At 46.7% G+C, this 19,332-nt stretch overlaps 1 protein-coding gene across 1 annotated transcript in view; it reads right to left on the bottom strand.

Annotated features, from left to right (window-relative positions):
• The window catches only part of LOC306917906 (transcriptional regulator QRICH1-like), a 77,980-nt gene that overhangs the window by 48,281 nt on the left and 10,367 nt on the right, over positions 1 to 19,332 (bottom strand). Inside the window, exons 5-8 of the mRNA XM_079530804.1 lie at positions 18,497 to 18,640; positions 16,967 to 17,170; positions 13,039 to 13,218; positions 10,615 to 10,848 (exon numbers count right to left, since the gene is read on the bottom strand). Of these exons, the coding sequence (XP_079386930.1) occupies positions 10,615 to 10,848; positions 13,039 to 13,218; positions 16,967 to 17,170; positions 18,497 to 18,640 (762 nt within the window). The remainder of the gene's footprint in view (positions 1 to 10,614; positions 10,849 to 13,038; positions 13,219 to 16,966; positions 17,171 to 18,496; positions 18,641 to 19,332) is intronic.

Below are 19,332 nucleotides of genomic sequence, written 5' to 3'. Positions count from 1 at the left end.
CAGAATTACAGTACATTTCAGGCACAAACTCAATACAAAGGCTGTTAACTGTGAGTGGACGACCCAATTAAGCATTACACTTGTTTCCAACAGGGTCCACCATGTTCAAATCATCAAAACATTTAGAGACGTACAAATAGACACTTCTATAGACAGAACAGGAATTCATCATAAAGGAGGTAAAAAGGGAAAAGAAACATATACAGTGAGGGGGAAAAAAGGGGTGGGCGGTGGGGGGGATTCACGTTCAGCTCCGTTAATTTGTTTGTTTTCCTTGGAGGAGCTGCGTTGGGTCCCCAAGTCGGCTCCGTGGCCGTACCTTGAGTTGGCTGTGTGGCCGTGACCGTCTCTTTTGTTGTCCTTGCGTTGGGTCCCCAAGTTGGCTCAGTGGCCATACCTTGAGTTGGCTGTGTGGCCGCGACCGTCTCTAGTGTTGTCCTTGCGTTCGTGTTTGAGGGATTCCGATTTTACAGGGGCCAGTTTCGAATTGCAGCCGACCGTAGGTGCCCTTTGAGAGCGGTTTTGAAAGAGTCAAGGGATTCGCATGTCTTAATGACAGTTGGTAGGGCGTTCCACATTTTAGTGGCATAGGAGCGAAAAGAATTTAGTCCCTTGTTTGTGCCGAATCTGGGTTGTACATGGTTCGTTGCACTCCCTCTGGTGTTGTGGGTGTGGACTTCGTTAACATTAAGGAAGTATCTAGACAGGTACATGGGTATCTTGGTGGTGTATCGAATCTTGTGGACCAGACCCATTGCAAGATGCTGTACTCTGTCGTCGACCCTAAGCCATTCCAGCCTGTCGAAGTGGGCAGGGGTGAGGTGGGTTCGGGGGGCTAGATCAAGTAGGAGCCTGACCAGTTTGTTTTGGGAAGTCTGGAGCCTGGTTTTAAGGGCCTTTGAGGTGCTGTGGTACCAGGAGGTGCATGCATAGTCAAAGAAACCCTGTACAAGGGCTCCTGTTAAGGTCTTCAAGGTGTTTTTGTTGACCAGTGAGGAGATCCTGTAGAGGAATCTTGTTCTATGGTTGACTTTTTTGATTACGTTGGTGGCCATTTTATCACCGGAAAGATTAGCCTCCAGGATGGAACCTAGGTAGGTAATTTCATCTTTACGTGTGATAACATTGTCACCCACTCTAACCAAGAAGCCATTTGCCTTGCTGAGATTACTAATAGAGCCAAAGAGAATGGATTCAGTTTTTCCCAGGTGTAAAGATAGTTTGTTATCAGCGAGCCAGGTGCAGATTCTACCGAGTTCAGAGCTGAGGGCATTTTCAACCTGCAGTTTGTCCCTGTCCGAGACCAGCAGTGCTGAGTCATCTGCGAACAGGAACAAGTTGCAGTCACAGGCTGAAGTCATGTCGTTTACATATATTAGGAACAGTAGAGGCCCTAGTATGCTTCCTTGTGGAACGCCACAGCTCACTGGGAGGGGGGGGGACAGTGTTCCGTTCACTTCCACCATCTGTTCTCTCCCCTCCAGGTAGGATTGCATCCAGCTCACTGATGTGCTATCGAAACCAATTGCTTTTAGCTTGTTAACCAGTATGGAGTGGTTCACGGTGTCAAAAGCCTTTTGGAGGTCCAGCATGACCATGCCGCAGTATTTGCCAGCGTCCACCTCTTGTTTGATGTGGTCGCTCAAATAGAGGAGGCATGTGTCAGTGGAGTGGGATGTTCTGAAGCCAGATTGGAACTCGTACAATAATTTATTAGTGGCAAGATACTTTTCAACCTGTTCATAGACTATTTTTTCCATCACTTTCGAGATGGAACTAAGAATAGAAATAGGGCGGTAGTTGCCGGGGTCTAATTTACTCCCTTTCTTGTGCAAGGGGGTTACTTTGGCCAGTTTGAAATCTTGGGGGACCTGTCCCTGTTTGATGGAGAGGTTTACTATGTGGGTGATGATTGGAGCTATAGAGATGGCTGAGTCTCTGAGAAATTTGGAGGGAATGTTGTCATGTCCTGTGGCCTTGTGGGGTTGGAGGGCACTCAGTTTCTTAATTACCTCATCAGTTGTTACCATAACTAGTTTAAAATCGTCTTTACAAACACCTAGGTTTTTGTAGAAGGTTGTAATGTGCTCTACACCAAAGAGCCCAGAGTGGGAGGGCAGTTTGTTAACCAGAGTTGTTGATATGTTTGTAAAGAAGATATTCAAGTAGTTGGCCACATCAAGGTTGTCAGTGATGAGAGTGTTGTCAGATTTGATGTTTATGTTCGAAAATCTGGTTTTTAGTTTCTGACCATAGCTTAGTTGATTGTTTAGTAGCTTCCAGAGCTCATGAGGATTGTTTTTGTTTTCCTCAGCTTTATCATTAATGAAGTTACTTTTAGCTGATTTGGTCATGGCAGTTACACTGTTTCGTAGTTTGATTCGTTGTGTATTTAGGTTGTTCAAACGAGCTTGGCGAACACTGTCGAAGCGCTTGGCTAGCTTTGACTTGCATTTTAGAACTTCAGAGCATTTTTTGTCTCTGGCTTTCATTGCAGCCAGTATGTCCGAATTCATCCATGGTTCCGAGCGGGTTTTGCCCCTGGTGGTTCTCAAAGGAGCCATGTTGTTCAGTACTGATGTAAATTTGGTTTTGAAGCCAAGCCAAGCTTCTTCGACATGTGTGCTTTTAAGCTCATCGGACCAATCCAGACTCTCCAATACTTGGTTAAAGACCTCACTAGAGTAGGTTTTGAGGTCCCTTGATATGACTGTTTTGTGGCAGCCGGTCTTAAGTTTTTGTATTTTGCGGGTACAGAATATCATAAAATGATCACTAAGCCCACATACAATAACCCCTTTCTTGGAGATTCTGGATTTGTCCGAGGACAGAATGAGATCAATGACAGTTTGAGTAGAATCACACACTCTAGTGGGTTGGGTAATTAGCTGACTGACACTATGTAGATCACAGAACTTACTGAATGACTTAAACACAGGTGCTTCCTTTCGTTGCATGTCTGTATTGTAGTCGCCAATCAGGATTTTCTCTACACATTCCTCCTCAGCTAAGCACCCCTCAAGTATATCATAGAACCCATGTTGGTCAGGCGGTCTGTAGACGGTGCCCACTAATACTGATTTAGCTTTTTTGAAAATTAATTCAACCCACACAGTTTCAATTTCATCATGCTGTAAGTCAGTACGAGTCAGGGTAATGTCTCATTCTACAGATACTAAACTCCTTCACCTGGGGTAATGCCTCATTCTACAGATACTAAACTCCTTCACCTGGGGTAATGTCTCATTATACAGATACTAAACTCCTTCACCAGGGGTAATGTCTCATTCCCTACAGATACTAAACTCCTTCACCTGGGGTAATGCCTCATTCTACAGATACTAAACTCCTTCACCTGGGGTAATGTCTCATTCTACAGATACTAAACTCCTTCACCAGGGGTAATGTCTCATTCTACAGATACTAAACTCCTTCACCAGGGGTAATGTCTCATTCTACAGATACTAAACTCCTTCACCTGGGGTAATGCCTCATTCCCTACAGATACTAAACTCCTTCACCTGGAGTAATGTCTCATTCCCTACAGATACTAAACTCCTTCACCTGGGGTAATGCCTCATTCCCTACAGATACTAAACTCCTTCACCTGGAGTAATGTCTCATTCCCTACAGATACTAAACTCCTTCACCAGGGGTAATGTCTCATTCTACAGATACTAAACTCCTTCACCTGGAGTAATGTCTCATTCCCTTCAGATACTAAACTCCTTCACCAGGGGTAAGGTCTCATTCCCTACAGATACTAAACTCCTTCACCTGGGGTAATGTCTCATTCCCTACAGATACTAAACTCCTTCACCTGGGGTAAGGTCTCATTCCCTACAGATACTAAACTCCTTCACCTGGGGTAATGTCTCATTCCCTACAGATACTAAACTCCTTCACCTGGGGTAATGTCTCATTCTACAGATACTAAACTCCTTTACCTGGGGTAATGTCTCATTCTACAGATACTAAACTCCTTCTCCTGGGGTAATGTCTCATTCTACAGATACTAAACTCCTTCACCTGGGGTAATGCCTCATTCTACAGATACTAAACTCCTTCACCTGGGGTAATGTCTCATTCCCTACAGATACTAAACTCCTTTACCTGGGGTAAGGTCTCATTCCCTACAGATACTAAACTCCTTCACCTGGGGTGCTGCCTCATTCTACAGATACTAAACTCCTTCACCTGGGGTAATGTCTCATTCCCTACAGATACTAAACTCCTTCACCTGGGGTAATGCCTCATTCCCTACAGATACTAAACTCCTTCACCTGGAGTAATGTCTCATTCCCTACAGATACTAAACTCCTTCACCTGGAGTAATGTCTCATTCCCTTCAGATACTAAACTCCTTCACCAGGGGTAATGTCTCATTCCCTACAGATACTAAACTCCTTCACCTGGGGTAAGGTCTCATTCTACAGATACTAAACTCCTTCACCTGGGGTAATGTCTCATTCTACAGATACTAAACTCCTTTACCTGGGGTAATGTCTCATTCTACAGATACTAAACTCCTTCTCCTGGGGTAATGTCTCATTCTACAGATACTAAACTCCTTCACCTGGGGTAATGTCTCATTCTACAGATACTAAACTCCTTCACCTGGGGTAATGCCTCATTCTACAGATACTAAACTCCTTCACCTGGGGTAATGCCTCATTCCCTACAGATACTAAACTCCTTCACCTGGGGTAATGTCTCATTCCCTACAGATACTAAACTCCTTCACCTGGGGTAATGCCTCATTCTACAGATACTAAACTCCTTCACCTGGGGTAAGGTCTCATTCTACAGATACTAAACTCCTTCACCTGGGGTAATGCCTCATTCCCTACAGATACTAAACTCCTTCACCTGGGGTAATGTCTCATTCCCTACAGATACTAAACTCCTTCACCTGGGGTAATGTCTCATTCCCTACAGATACTAAACTCCTTCACCTGGGGTAATGCCTCATTCTACAGATACTAAACTCCTTCACCTGGGGTAATGTCTCATTCCCTACAGATACTAAACTCCTTCACCTGGGGTAATGTCTCATTCCCTACAGATACTAAACTCCTTCACCTGGGGTAAGGTCTCATTCTACAGATACTAAACTCCTTCACCTGGGGTAATGTCTCATTCTACAGATACTAAACTCCTTCTCCTGGGGTAATGCCTCATTCTACAGATACTAAACTCCTTCACCTGGGGTAATGCCTCATTCCCTACAGATACTAAACTCCTTCACCTGGGGTAATGTCTCATTCTACAGATACTAAACTCCTTCACCTGGGGTAATGTCTCATTCTACAGATACTAAACTCCTTCACCTGGGGTAATGTCTCATTCCCTACAGATACTAAACTCCTTCACCAGGGGTAATGTCTCATTCCCTACAGATACTAAACTCCTTCACCAGGGGTAATGTCTCATTCCCTACAGATACTAAACTCCTTCACCTGGGGTAATGTCTCATTCCCTACAGATACTAAACTCCTTCACCTGGGGTAATGTCTCATTCCCTACAGATACTAAACTCCTTCACCTGGGGTAATGCCTCATTCTACAGATACTAAACTCCTTCACCTGGGGTAATGTCTCATTCTACAGATACTAAACTCCTTCACCTGGGGTAAGGTCTCATTCCCTACAGATACTAAACTCCTTCACCTGGGGTAATGTCTCATTCTACAGATACTAAACTCCTTCACCTGGGGTAATGTCTCATTCTACAGATACTAAACTCCTTCACCTGGGGTAAGGTCTCATTCCCTACAGATACTAAACTCCTTCACCTGGGGTAATGTCTCATTCCCTACAGATACTAAACTCCTTCACCTGGGGTAATGTCTCATTCTACAGATACTAAACTCCTTCACCTGGGGTAATGTCTCATTCCCTACAGATACTAAACTCCTTCACCTGGGGTAATGTCTCATTCCCTACAGATACTAAACTCCTTCACCTGGGGTAATGTCTCATTCCCTACAGATACTAAACTCCTTCACCTGGGGTAATGTCTCATTCCCTACAGATACTAAACTCCTTCACCTGGGGTAAGGTCTCATTCTACAGATACTAAACTCCTTCACCTGGGGTAATGTCTCATTCCCTACAGATACTAAACTCCTTCACCTGGGGTAATGTCTCATTCTACAGATACTAAACTCCTTCACCTGGGGTAATGTCTCATTCTACAGATACTAAACTCCTTCACCTGGGGTAATGTCTCATTCCCTACAGATACTAAACTCCTTCACCTGGGGTAAGGTCTCATTCTACAGATACTAAACTCCTTCACCTGGGGTAATGTCTCATTCCCTACAGATACTAAACTCCTTCACCTGGGGTAATGTCTCATTCTACAGATACTAAACTCCTTCACCTGGGGTAATGTCTCATTCCCTACAGATACTAAACTCCTTCACCTGGGGTAATGCCTCATTCCCTACAGATACTAAACTCCTTCACCTGGGGTAATGTCTCATTCTACAGATACTAAACTCCTTCACCTGGGGTAATGTCTCATTCTACAGATACTAAACTCCTTCACCTGGGGTAATGTCTCATTCTACAGATACTAAACTCCTTCACCTGGGGTAAGGTCTCATTCCCTACAGATACTAAACTCCTTCACCTGGGGTAATGTCTCATTCTACAGATACTAAACTCCTTCACCAGGGGTAATGTATCATTCTACAGATACTAAACTCCTTCACCTGGGGTAAGGTCTCATTCCCTACAGATACTAAACTCCTTCACCTGGGGTAATGTCTCATTCTACAGATACTAAACTCCTTCACCAGGGGTAATGTCTCATTCCCTACAGATACTAAACTCCTTCACCAGGGGTAATGCCTCATTCCCTACAGATACTAAACTCCTTCACCTGGGGTAATGTCTCATTCCCTACAGATACTAAACTCCTTCACCTGGGGTAATGTCTCATTCTACAGATACTAAACTCCTTCACCTGGGGTAATGTCTCATTCTACAGATACTAAACTCCTTCACCTGGGGTAATGCCTCATTCTACAGATACTAAACTCCTTCACCTGGGGTAAGGTCTCATTCTACAGATACTAAACTCCTTCACCTGGGGTAATGCCTCATTCCCTACAGATACTAAACTCCTTCACCTGGGGTAAGGTCTCATTCCCTACAGATACTAAACTCCTTCACCTGGGGTAAGGTCTCATTCCCTACAGATACTAAACTCCTTCACCTGGGGTAATGTCTCATTCCCTACAGATACTAAACTCCTTCACCTGGGGTAATGTCTCATTCCCTACAGATACTAAACTCCTTCACCTGGGGTAATGTCTCATTCCCTACAGATACTAAACTCCTTCACCTGGGGTAATGCCTCATTCCCTACAGATACTAAACTCCTTCACCTGGGGTAATGTCTCATTCCCTACAGATACTAAACTCCTTCACCAGGGGTAATGCCTCATTCTACAGATACTAAACTCCTTCACCTGGGGTAATGTCTCATTCTACAGATACTAAACTCCTTCACCTGGGGTAAGGTCTCATTCCCTACAGATACTAAACTCCTTCACCTGGGGTAATGTCTCATTCCCTACAGATACTAAACTCCTTCACCTGGGGTAATGTCTCATTCCCTACAGATACTAAACTCCTTCACCTGGGGTAATGTCTCATTCCCTACAGATACTAAACTCCTTCACCTGGGGTAATGCCTCATTCCCTACAGATACTAAACTCCTTCACCTGGGGTAATGTCTCATTCCCTACAGATACTAAACTCCTTCACCTGGGGTAATGCCTCATTCCCTACAGATACTAAACTCCTTCACCTGGGGTAATGTCTCATTCCCTACAGATACTAAACTCCTTCACCTGGGGTAATGTCTCATTCTACAGATACTAAACTCCTTCACCTGGGGTAAGGTCTCATTCCCTACAGATACTAAACTCCTTCACCTGGGGTAATGTCTCATTCCCTACAGATACTAAACTCCTTCACCTGGGGTAATGTCTCATTCCCTACAGATACTAAACTCCTTCACCAGGGGTAATGTCTCATTCCCTACAGATACTAAACTCCTTCACCTGGGGTAATGTCTCATTCCCTACAGATACTAAACTCCTTCTCCTGGGGTAATGTCTCATTCCCTACAGATACTAAACTCCTTCACCTGGGGTAATGTCTCATTCTACTGATACTAAACTCCTTCTCCTGGGGTAATGTCTCATTCTACAGATACTAAACTCCTTCACCTGGGGTAATGTCTCATTCCCTACAGATACTAAACTCCTTCACCTGGGGTAATGTCTCATTCCCTACAGATACTAAACTCCTTCACCAGGGGTAATGTCTCATTCTACAGATACTAAACTCCTTCACCTGGGGTAATGTCTCATTCCCTACAGATACTAAACTCCTTCACCTGGGGTAATGCCTCATTCCCTACAGATACTAAACTCCTTCACCTGGGGTAATGCCTCATTCTACAGATACTAAACTCCTTCACCTGGGGTAATGTCTCATTCTACAGATACTAAACTCCTTCACCTGGGGTAATGTCTCATTCCCTACAGATACTAAACTCCTTCACCTGGGGTAATGTCTCATTCTACAGATACTAAACTCCTTCACCAGGGGTAATGTCTCATTCCCTACAGATACTAAACTCCTTCACCTGGGGTAATGTATCATTCTACAGATACTAAACTCCTTCACCTGGGGTAATGTCTCATTCCCTACAGATACTAAACTCCTTCTCCTGGGGTAAGGTCTCATTCTACAGATACTAAACTCCTTCACCTGGGGTAATGTCTCATTCTACAGATACTAAACTCCTTCACCTGGGGTAATGCCTCATTCTACAGATACTAAACTCCTTCACCTGGGGTAATGTCTCATTCCCTACAGATACTAAACTCCTTCACCTGGGGTAATGTCTCATTCTACAGATACTAAACTCCTTCACCTGGGGTAATGTCTCATTCTACAGATACTAAACTCCTTCACCAGGGGTAATGTCTCATTCTACAGATACTAAACTCCTTCACCTGGGGTAAGGTCTCATTCTACAGATACTAAACTCCTTCACCTGGGGTAATGTCTCATTCCCTACAGATACTAAACTCCTTCACCTGGGGTAATGTCTCATTCTACAGATACTAAACTCCTTCACCAGGGGTAAGGTCTCATTCCCTACAGATACTAAACTCCTTCACCTGGAGTAATGTCTCATTCTACAGATACTAAACTCCTTCACCTGGGGTAAGGTCTCATTCCCTACAGATACTAAACTCCTTCACCTGGAGTAATGTCTCATTCTACAGATACTAAACTCCTTCACCTGGGGTAAGGTCTCATTCCCTACAGATACTAAACTCCTTCACCTGGGGTAATGTCTCATTCTACAGATACTAAACTCCTTCACCAGGGGTAATGTCTCATTCCCTACAGATACTAAACTCCTTCACCTGGGGTAATGTCTCATTCTACAGATACTAAACTCCTTCACCTGGGGTAATGTCTCATTCTACAGATACTAAACTCCTTCACCAGGGGTAATGTCTCATTCCCTACAGATACTAAACTCCTTCACCTGGGGTAATGCCTCATTCTACAGATACTAAACTCCTTCACCTGGGGTAAGGTCTCATTCCCTACAGATACTAAACTCCTTCACCTGGGGTAATGCCTCATTCCCTACAGATACTAAACTCCTTCACCTGGGGTAAGGTCTCATTCCCTACAGATACTAAACTCCTTCACCTGGGGTAATGCCTCATTCCCTACAGATACTAAACTCCTTCACCTGGGGTAAGGTCTCATTCCCTACAGATACTAAACTCCTTCACCTGGGGTAATGCCTCATTCCCTACAGATACTAAACTCCTTCACCTGGGGTAATGCCTCATTCTACAGATACTAAACTCCTTCACCTGGGGTAATGCCTCATTCTACAGATACTAAACTCCTTCACCTGGGGTAAGGTCTCATTCTACAGATACTAAACTCCTTCACCTGGGGTAATGCCTCATTCCCTACAGATACTAAACTCCTTCACCTGGGGTAATGTCTCATTCTACAGATACTAAACTCCTTCACCTGGGGTAATGCCTCATTCTACAGATACTAAACTCCTTCACCTGGGGTAAGGTCTCATTCCCTACAGATACTAAACTCCTTCACCTGGGGTAATGCCTCATTCCCTACAGATACTAAACTCCTTCACCTGGGGTAAGGTCTCATTCCCTACAGATACTAAACTCCTTCACCTGGGGTAATGCCTCATTCCCTACAGATACTAAACTCCTTCACCTGGGGTAATGCCTCATTCTACAGATACTAAACTCCTTCACCTGGGGTAATGCCTCATTCTACAGATACTAAACTCCTTCACCTGGGGTAAGGTCTCATTCTACAGATACTAAACTCCTTCACCTGGGGTAATGCCTCATTCCCTACAGATACTAAACTCCTTCACCTGGGGTAATGTCTCATTCTACAGATACTAAACTCCTTCACCTGGGGTAATGCCTCATTCTACAGATACTAAACTCCTTCACCTGGGGTAATGCCTCATTCCCTACAGATACTAAACTCCTTCACCTGGGGTAAGGTCTCACCTGTACCTGTTGGCTGTCCTGTGTGTGCAACACCTGCTGCTGGGGGTCCCAGATGAGGGGGTGCGTGGCGTTGGGGTAGATGTGGATCTGGTTTCCGTTCATCAGCTGTGCTCCGTGGAAGGTGGAGAGGGTGTGGACCACCTCGTCTCCTGAGGTGATGGAGGAGACCGCCTGGGCCGTCTGGCTCATCTTCAGGGTGTGTTTGTCGTGACTCTGCACAGCGCCGTACGCCTCCTGGAGGGAGACCAAGGGTTAGGGTTAGACTGTGTTTGTCGTGACTTATATAGTATAGTATTTATCAGACCTGGGTTAAGGTTTTACTTTACCTTCTACAATGGTTAGGGTTAGGGCTAACCCTAACCCTAACCCTCCTGGAGGAGACCAAGGGTTAGACTTCAGACCTGGGTTAGACTTTACCTTCTACAATGGTTAGGGTTAGGGCTAACCCTACGCCTCCTGGAGGAGACCAAGGGTTAGACTTCAGACCTGGGTTAGACTTTACCTTCTACAATGTAGTATTTATCAGACCTGGGTTAGACTTTACTTTACCTTCTACAATGTAGTATTTATCAGACCTGGGTTAGACTTTACTTTACCTTCTACAATGTAGGCATTTATCAGACCTGGGTTAGACTTTACTTTACCTTCTACAATGTAGTATTTATCAGACCTGGGTTAGACTTTACTTTACCTTCTACAATGTAGTATTTATCAGACCTGGGTTAGACTTTACTTTACCTTCTACAATGTAGTATTTATCAGACCTGGGTTAGACTTTACTTTACCTTCTACAATGTAGTATTTATCAGACCTGGGTTAGACTTTACCTTCTACAATGTAGTATTTATCAGACCTGGGTTAGACTTTACCTTCTACAATGTAGTATTTATCAGACCTGGGTTAGACTTTACCTTCTACAATGTAGTATTTATCAGACCTGGGTTAGACTTTACCTTCTACAATGTAGTATTTATCAGACCTGGGTTAGACTTTACCTTCTACAATGTAGTATTTATCAGACCTGGGTTAGACTTTACCTTCTACAATGTAGTATTTATCAGACCTGGGTTAGACTTTACTTTACCTTCTACAATGTAGTATTTATCAGACCTGGGTTAGACTTTACTTTACCTTCTACAATGTAGGCATTTAGTAGACGCTCTTAACCCATTTAGACCTGACGTCAAAATAAATAAAAAGTCTTCTGAAAGAATATATATTCAAAGATTTGTGCCGCATTTTCAAGATTTTTCAAAAATAGCAGACCTAAAAGCTCATAGTGCGCCACCGAGTGGCGCGCTATGAGCTTGTAGATCTGCTATTTTTCAATAGCTAAAGTATAACATAATGTTTAGTTAAAACACCAAAAGGGGTTCCCACCCAGAATGGGTTAATCTATTTAGACCTGAGACCAGATTCTAAATCATGACAGTCTTCAGAAAAAACTATGTTTCTATATCAGTGGTTCTCAAAATATGTTTCATGTCACGGACCCCAAACATTATGTAATTGGCCGCCGACTCCCATCGGAAAATATGTTGTTCCAGGGACCCCTCAAAGGTTTGAGTTAAAAACGTTCGCTGTGAAAGAATATATATTCAAAGATGTGCACACATTTTCACGATTTTTCAAAAATAGCAGATTTACAAGCTCGTGGCGCGGCACTCGGTGAGTCGGTGCCACGCTATGATGGTGATGTGTGGGTCAGGGTTACCTGGGGTATGGTGATGTGTGGTGTGGTGTGGTGTAGTGGTGCGGTGTGGTGTAGTGGTGTGGTGTGGTGTAGTGGTGTGGTGTGGTGTAGTGGTGCGTTGTGGTGTAATTGTGTGGTGTGGTGTAGTGGTGTGGTGTGGTGTAGTGGTGCGTTGTGGTGTAGTTGTGTGGTGTGGTGTAGTGGTGCGGTGTAGTTGTGTGGTGTGGTGTAGTGGTGCGTTGTGGTGTAGTTGTGTGGTGTGGTGTAGTTGTGTGGTGTGGTGTAGTGGTGTGGTGTAGTGGTGTAGTGGTGTAGTGTAGTGGTGTAGTGTAGTGTAGTGGTGTAGTGTAGTGGTGTGGTGTGGTGTAGTGGTGCGGTGTGGTGTAGTTGTGCGGTGTGGTGTGGTGTAGTGGTGTGGTGTGGTGTAGTTGTGTGGTGTGGTGTAGTTGTGTGGTGTGGTGTAGTGGTGCGGTGTGGTGTAGTGGTGTAGTGGTGTAGTGTAGTGGTGTAGTGTAGTGTAGTGGTGTAGTGTAGTGGTGTAGGGTAGTGTGGTTTAGTGGTCCTGACCTGTGGTATAGTGATGCGAGTGACCTCCCCTCTCACCCCGGGGCAGAGTAAACATCCCTGTTTACTCTGCCCCGGGGGGAGAGGGGACACCAGGTCTCTGTGGTGTGGTGTGGCGGTGTGGGGTGGTGTAGGGTTAGGGTTAGGGGGTGTAGGGTTATGGTTACCTGGGGTATAGTGATGTGTGTGACCTCCCCTCTCCCCCCCACCCCTCCTGGGGCAGAGTACACAGGGATGGTCCAGGTCTCTCCAGTAGGACTGGTGATGGTTCCTGTAGCGCTGTAGAGGTGAGAGCTGTCCACCGTCAGGAGGTCTGGACGCAGCTGGACGTAGCTCTGCTGCTGACCCTGAGGAGATACAATACAACCATCACATTACAACATGTCACAATACAACCATCCCATCATAACCATCACCCCTAACCGCTGTAGAGGTGATACAATAAATGGTAAATGGTGCATTTATATAGCGCCTTTATCCAAGGCGTTTTACATAGATTGTGCATTACATTCACCCATTCATACACACATTCATACACCGATTGCAGCGGAAGCCATGCAAGGTACCAACCAGCACATCGGGAGCAATTTGGGGTTCAGTGTCTTGCCCAAGGACACTTCGACATGTAGACAGGAGGAGCCGGGATTCGAACCGCCGACCCTTGGATCATTGGACGACCTGCTCTACCTCTTGAGCCACAGTCGCCCCACAATACAACCATCCCATCATAACCATCACCCGCTGTAGAGGAGATACAATACAACCATCCCATCCTTAACCCAGGAACCATCACCCCTAACGGTCAGGAGGTCTGGACGTAGCTCTGCTGTTGGCCCTGAGGAGAATGATGTCACCATTACATCATCATTACATCATAACTAGGGATGGAGCTCGTTAATGTTTTATTGATAACGATCACCTTATCGATCAGGCTTATCGATCAGGCTTATTGATCAGGCTTATCCATCCGGGTTCTAATCGATCAGGCTTATCGATCACCTTATCGATCAGGCTTATCGATCATTCTTATTGATCACCTTATCGATCACCTTATCGATCACCTTATCGATCAGGCTTATCGATCACCTTATCGATCAGGCTTATCGATCACCTTATCGATCACCTTATCGATCAGGCTTATCGATCAGGCTTATCGATCACCTTATCGATCACCTTATCGATCAGGCTTATCGATCAGGCTTATCGATCACCTTATCGATCACCTTATCGATCAGGATTATCGATCACCTTATCGATCAGGCTTATCGATCCGGGTTCTAATCGATCATGTTCTATTGAATGTTTTATTGATAACGATCACCTTATCGATCAGGCTTATCGATCACCTTATCGATCACCTTATCGATCAGGCTTATCGATCACCTTATCGATCACCTTATCGATCAGGCTTATCGATCACCTTATCGATCAGGCTTATCGATCACCTTATCGATCACCTTATCGATCAGGCTTATCGATCACCTTATCGATCAGGCTTATCGATCACCTTATCGATCAGGATTATCGATCACCTTATCGATCAGGCTTATCGATCAGGCTTATCGATCACCTTATCGATCAGGCTTATCGATCACCTTATCGATCAGGCTTATCGATCACCTTATCGATCAGGCTTATCGATCAGGCTTATCGATCACCTTATCGATCACCTTATCGATCAGGATTATCGATCACCTTATCGATCAGGCTTATCGATCCGGGTTCTAATCGATCATGTTCTATTGAATGTTTTATTGATAACGATCACCTTATCGATCAGGCTTATCGATCACCTTATCGATCACCTTATCGATCAGGCTTATCGATCACCTTATCGATCAGGCTTATCGATCAGGCTTATCGATCACCTTATCGATCAGGCTTATCGATCACCTTATCGATCAGGCTTATCGATCACCTTATCGATCAGGCTTATCGATCACCTTATCGATCAGGATTATCGATCACCTTATCGATCAGGCTTATCGATCAGGCTTATCGATCACCTTATCGATCAGGCTTATCGATCACCTTATCGATCAGGCTTATCGATCACCTTATCGATCAGGCTTATCGATCACCTTATCGATCAGGCTTATCGATCACCTTATCGATCAGGCTTATCGATCACCTTATCGATCACCTTATCGATCAGGATTATCGATCACCTTATCGATCACCTTATCGATCAGGCTTATCGATCAGGCTTATCGATCACCTTATCGATCAGGCTTATCGATCAGGCTTATCGATCACCTTATCGATCAGGCTTATCGATCACCTTATCGATCAGGCTTATCGATCAGGCTTATCGATCAGGCTTATCGATCAGGCTTATCGATCACCTTATCGATCAGGCTTATCGATCCGGGTTCTAATCCATCCTGTTCTATTGTTTTGTGGAAAGACGAGAGACGATACATTGTGAACAGAACCAGTATCTATTTTACTAGAGCCTCAAATCCTGTCCTTTACTAACAGACAGATAAATACTGTACTTTACTAACAGACAGAAGGAAAGTACCTTTTTACCAGAAACTATTAACTGGTTATTATGTGAACCATCAATTTAAAAGCGTAATGTAGTTTCCCCGGACAGCGCTGGATGGCAGGTGTCAATAAACTTTTAGACCCACATGTTTGTGCCAGCGTGGATGATTAGATTTATTTATTGATCACCTCTTGTCTTGATTGTTTAAACATGACGCCATGGGCCGCTATGCTCTATAACAGGCTTCATAAGCCCAAAGCTTATTGATCTCGGGTACTCAATAAGCTTGTTATCGGATATTTTCGGGTATCTGTTATCGAGCTCCATCCCTAATCATAACTGTACACGGTCAGGAGGTCTGGACGCAGAGGCCCTGTCCAGAGCCCCACGGTCAGGAGGTCTGGACGCAGAGGCCCTGTCCAGAGCCCCACGGTCAGGAGGTCTGGACGCAGAGGCCCTGTCCAGAGCCCCACGGTCAGGAGGTCTGGACGCAGAGGCCCTGTCCAGAGCCCCACGGTCAGGAGGTCTGGACGCAGAGGCCCTGTCCAGAGCCCCACGGTCAGGAGGTCTGGACGCAGAGGCCCTGTCCAGAGCCCCACGGTCAGGAGGTCTGGACGCAGAGGCCCTGTCCAGAGCCCCACGGTCAGGAGGTCTGGACGCAGAGGCCCTGTCCAGAGCCCCACGGTCAGGAGGTCTGGACGCAGAGGCCCTGTCCAGAGCCCCACGGTCAGGAGGTCTGGACGCAGAGGCCCTGTCCAGAGCCCCACGGTCAGGAGGTCTGGACGCAGAGGCCCTGTCCAGAGCCCCACGGTCAGGAAGTCTGGACGCAGAGGCCCTGTCCAGAGCCCCACGGTCAGGAGGTCTGGACGCAGAGGCCCTGTCCAGAGCCCCACGGTCAGGAGGTCTGGACGCAGAGGCCCTGTCCAGAGCCCCACGGTCAGGAGGTCTGGACGCAGAGGCCCTGTCCAGAGCCCCACAGTCAGGAGGTCTGGACGCAGAGGCCCTGTCCAGAGCCCCACGGTCAGGAGGTCTGGACGCAGAGGCCCTGTCCAGAGCCCAGGCAGAGGCCCTGTCCAGAGCCCCACAGTCAGGAGGTCTGGACGCAGAGGCCCTGTCCAGAGCCCCACAGTCAGGAGGTCTGGACGCAGAGGCCCTGTCCAGAGCCCAGGCAGAGGCCCTGTCCAGAGCCCCACAGTCAGGAGGTCTGGACGCAGAGGCCCTGTCCAGAGCCCAGGCAGAGGCCCTGTCCAGAGCCCAGGCAGAGGCCCTGTCCAGAGCCCAGGCAGGGGCCCTGTCCAGAGCCCGGACAGAGGCCCTTTGTGGCGGTTCTGGACAACCGTGGGTCGGACCGTCTCGACACCAGCCCCTGTGGGGGTGTCTCTCTCACGCACACACACACACACACACACACACACACACACACACACACACACACACACACACACACACACACACACACACACACACACACACACACACACACACACACACACACACACACACACACACACACACACACACACACACACACACACACACACACACACACACACACACACACACACACACACACACACACACACACACACACTTGTTAAGATTACCTGAGGGATAGCCAGGACTGTGGCCACCTGCTGGCCAGGCAGGGCGTAGGACACTGTGATTGGCTGATGGTTGTTGTCCACTCTGCGCTTCTTGGCAGGCTGGAGCACCCCCTGGTGGTGATGCTGGCTGGGGGACAGCGCCCCCACTGTCTGGATCTGGATCTGCTGCCCCGAGGACACGGCAGCTACCAGCTGGGCCTGGAGCTGAGAGAGAGACATAGAGAGAGAGAGAGAGAGAGAGAGAGAGAGAGAGAGACAGAGACAGAGACAGAGACAGAGACAGAGACAGAGACAGAGACAGAGAGAGAGAGAGAAAGAGAAAGAGAGAGAGACAGAGACAGAGACAGAGAGATACATAGATACATAGAGAGACAGAGAGAGAGAGAGAGACAGAGAGAGAGACAGAGAGAGAGAGAGAGAGAGCGAGAGAGAGAGAGAGAAATAAAAAAGCTTCCGTCATACAGTCTGGAGCAACGGAAGCTCTGATCATGAGTAAAATATAAATGCTTCCGTCGTACAGTCTGGAGCAACAGAAGCTCTGATCATGAGTAAAATATAAATGCTTCCGTCGTACAGTCTGGAGCAACAGAAGCTCTGATCATGAGTAAAATATAAATGCTTCCGTCGTACAGTCTGGAGCAACAGAAGCTCTGATCATGAGTAAAATATAAATGCTTCCGTCGTACAGTCTGGAGCAACAGAAGCTCTGATCATGAGTAAAATATAAATGCTTCCGTCATACAGTCTGGAGCAACAGAAGCTCTGATCACGAGTAAAATATAAATGCTTCCGTCGTACAGTCTGGAGCAACAGAAGCTCTGATCATGAGTAAAATATAAATGCTTCCGTCGTACAGTCTGGAGCAACGGAAGCTCTGATCATGAGTCAAGTATAAATGCTTCCGTCGTACAGTCTGGAGCAACGGAAGCTCTGATCATGAGTCAAGTATAAATGCTTCCGTCGTACAGTCTGGAGCAACGGAAGCTCTGATCATGAGTCAAGTATAAATGCTTCCGTCGTACAGTCTGGAGCAACGGAAGCTCTGATCATGAGTCAAATATGAATGCTTCCGTCATACAGTCTGGAGCAACGGAAGCTCTGATCATGAGTCAAATATGAATGCTTCCGTCATACAGTCTGGAGCAACGGAAGCTCTGATCATGAGTCAAATATGAATGCTTCCGTCGTACAGTCTGGAGCAACGGAAGCTCTGATCATGAGTAACATATAAATGCTTCCGTCATACAGTCTGGAGCAACAGAAGCTCTGATCATGAGTCAAATATGAATGCTTCCGTCATACAGTCTGGAGCAACAGAAGCTCTGATCATGAGTAACATATAAATGCTTCCGTCATACAGTCTGGAGCAACAGAAGCTCTGATCATGAGTAACATATAAATGCTTCCGTCATACAGTCTGGAGCAACGGAAGCTCTGATCATGAGTAACATATAAATGCTTCCGTCATACAGTCTGGAGCAACGGAAGCTCTGATCATGAGTAACATATAAATGCTTCCGTCACACTGACCTGTTGGTGCTGTTCCTCCGTCAGGTCTCCATGCTGGATGGTCACTCCTCCAGGGTGAGACCCAGAGATGATCTGGTGAGACCCAGCGGGCATCTGGAGAACCTGACCCAGCATCTGACCATGCTGCTGACCCTGGATCTGCACCTGGGGGGGAGGGGTCATATGGGTTAGGACCTGACCCAGCATCTGACCATGCTGCTGACCCTGGATCTGCACCTGGGGGGGAGGGGTCATATGGGTTAGGACCTGACCCTGGATCTGCACCTGGGGGGGGGGGGGGGGAGGGGTCATATGGGTTAGGACCTGACCCTGGATCTGCACCTGGGGGGGAGGGGTCATATGGGTTAGGACCTGACCCTGGATCTGCACCTGGGGGGGAGGGGGGGGGGGGGGTCATATGGGTTAGGACCTGACCCAGCATCTGACCATGCTGCTGACCCTGGATCTGCACCTGGGGTTGGAGGGGTCATATGGGTTAGGTTCTGACCCAGCATCTGACTATGCTGCTGACCCTGGATCTGCACCTGGGGGGGGGAGGGGTCATATGGGTTAGGACCTGACCCAGCATCTGACCATGCTGCTGACCCTGGATCTGCACCTGGGGGGGGGGTCATATGGGTTGGGACCTGACCCTGGATCTGCACCTGGGGGGGGGGGGGGGGAGGGGTCATATGGGTTGGGACCTGACCCTGGATCTGCACCTGGGGGGGGAGGGGTCATATGGGTTAGGACTTGACCCTGGATCTGCACCTGGGGGGGGGTCATATGGGTTAGGACCTGACCCTGGATCTGCACCTGAGGGAGGAGGAGGTGTCATATGGGTTAGGACCTGACCC

The sequence above is a fragment of the Electrona antarctica genome (assembly GCF_951216825.1).
Source record: "Electrona antarctica genome assembly, contig: scaffold_56, whole genome shotgun sequence".
NCBI lineage: Eukaryota > Metazoa > Chordata > Actinopteri > Myctophiformes > Myctophidae > Electrona > Electrona antarctica.
Note: the sequence above shows the minus strand (reverse complement) of the source record. Positions and strands in the feature narration are given on the sequence as shown.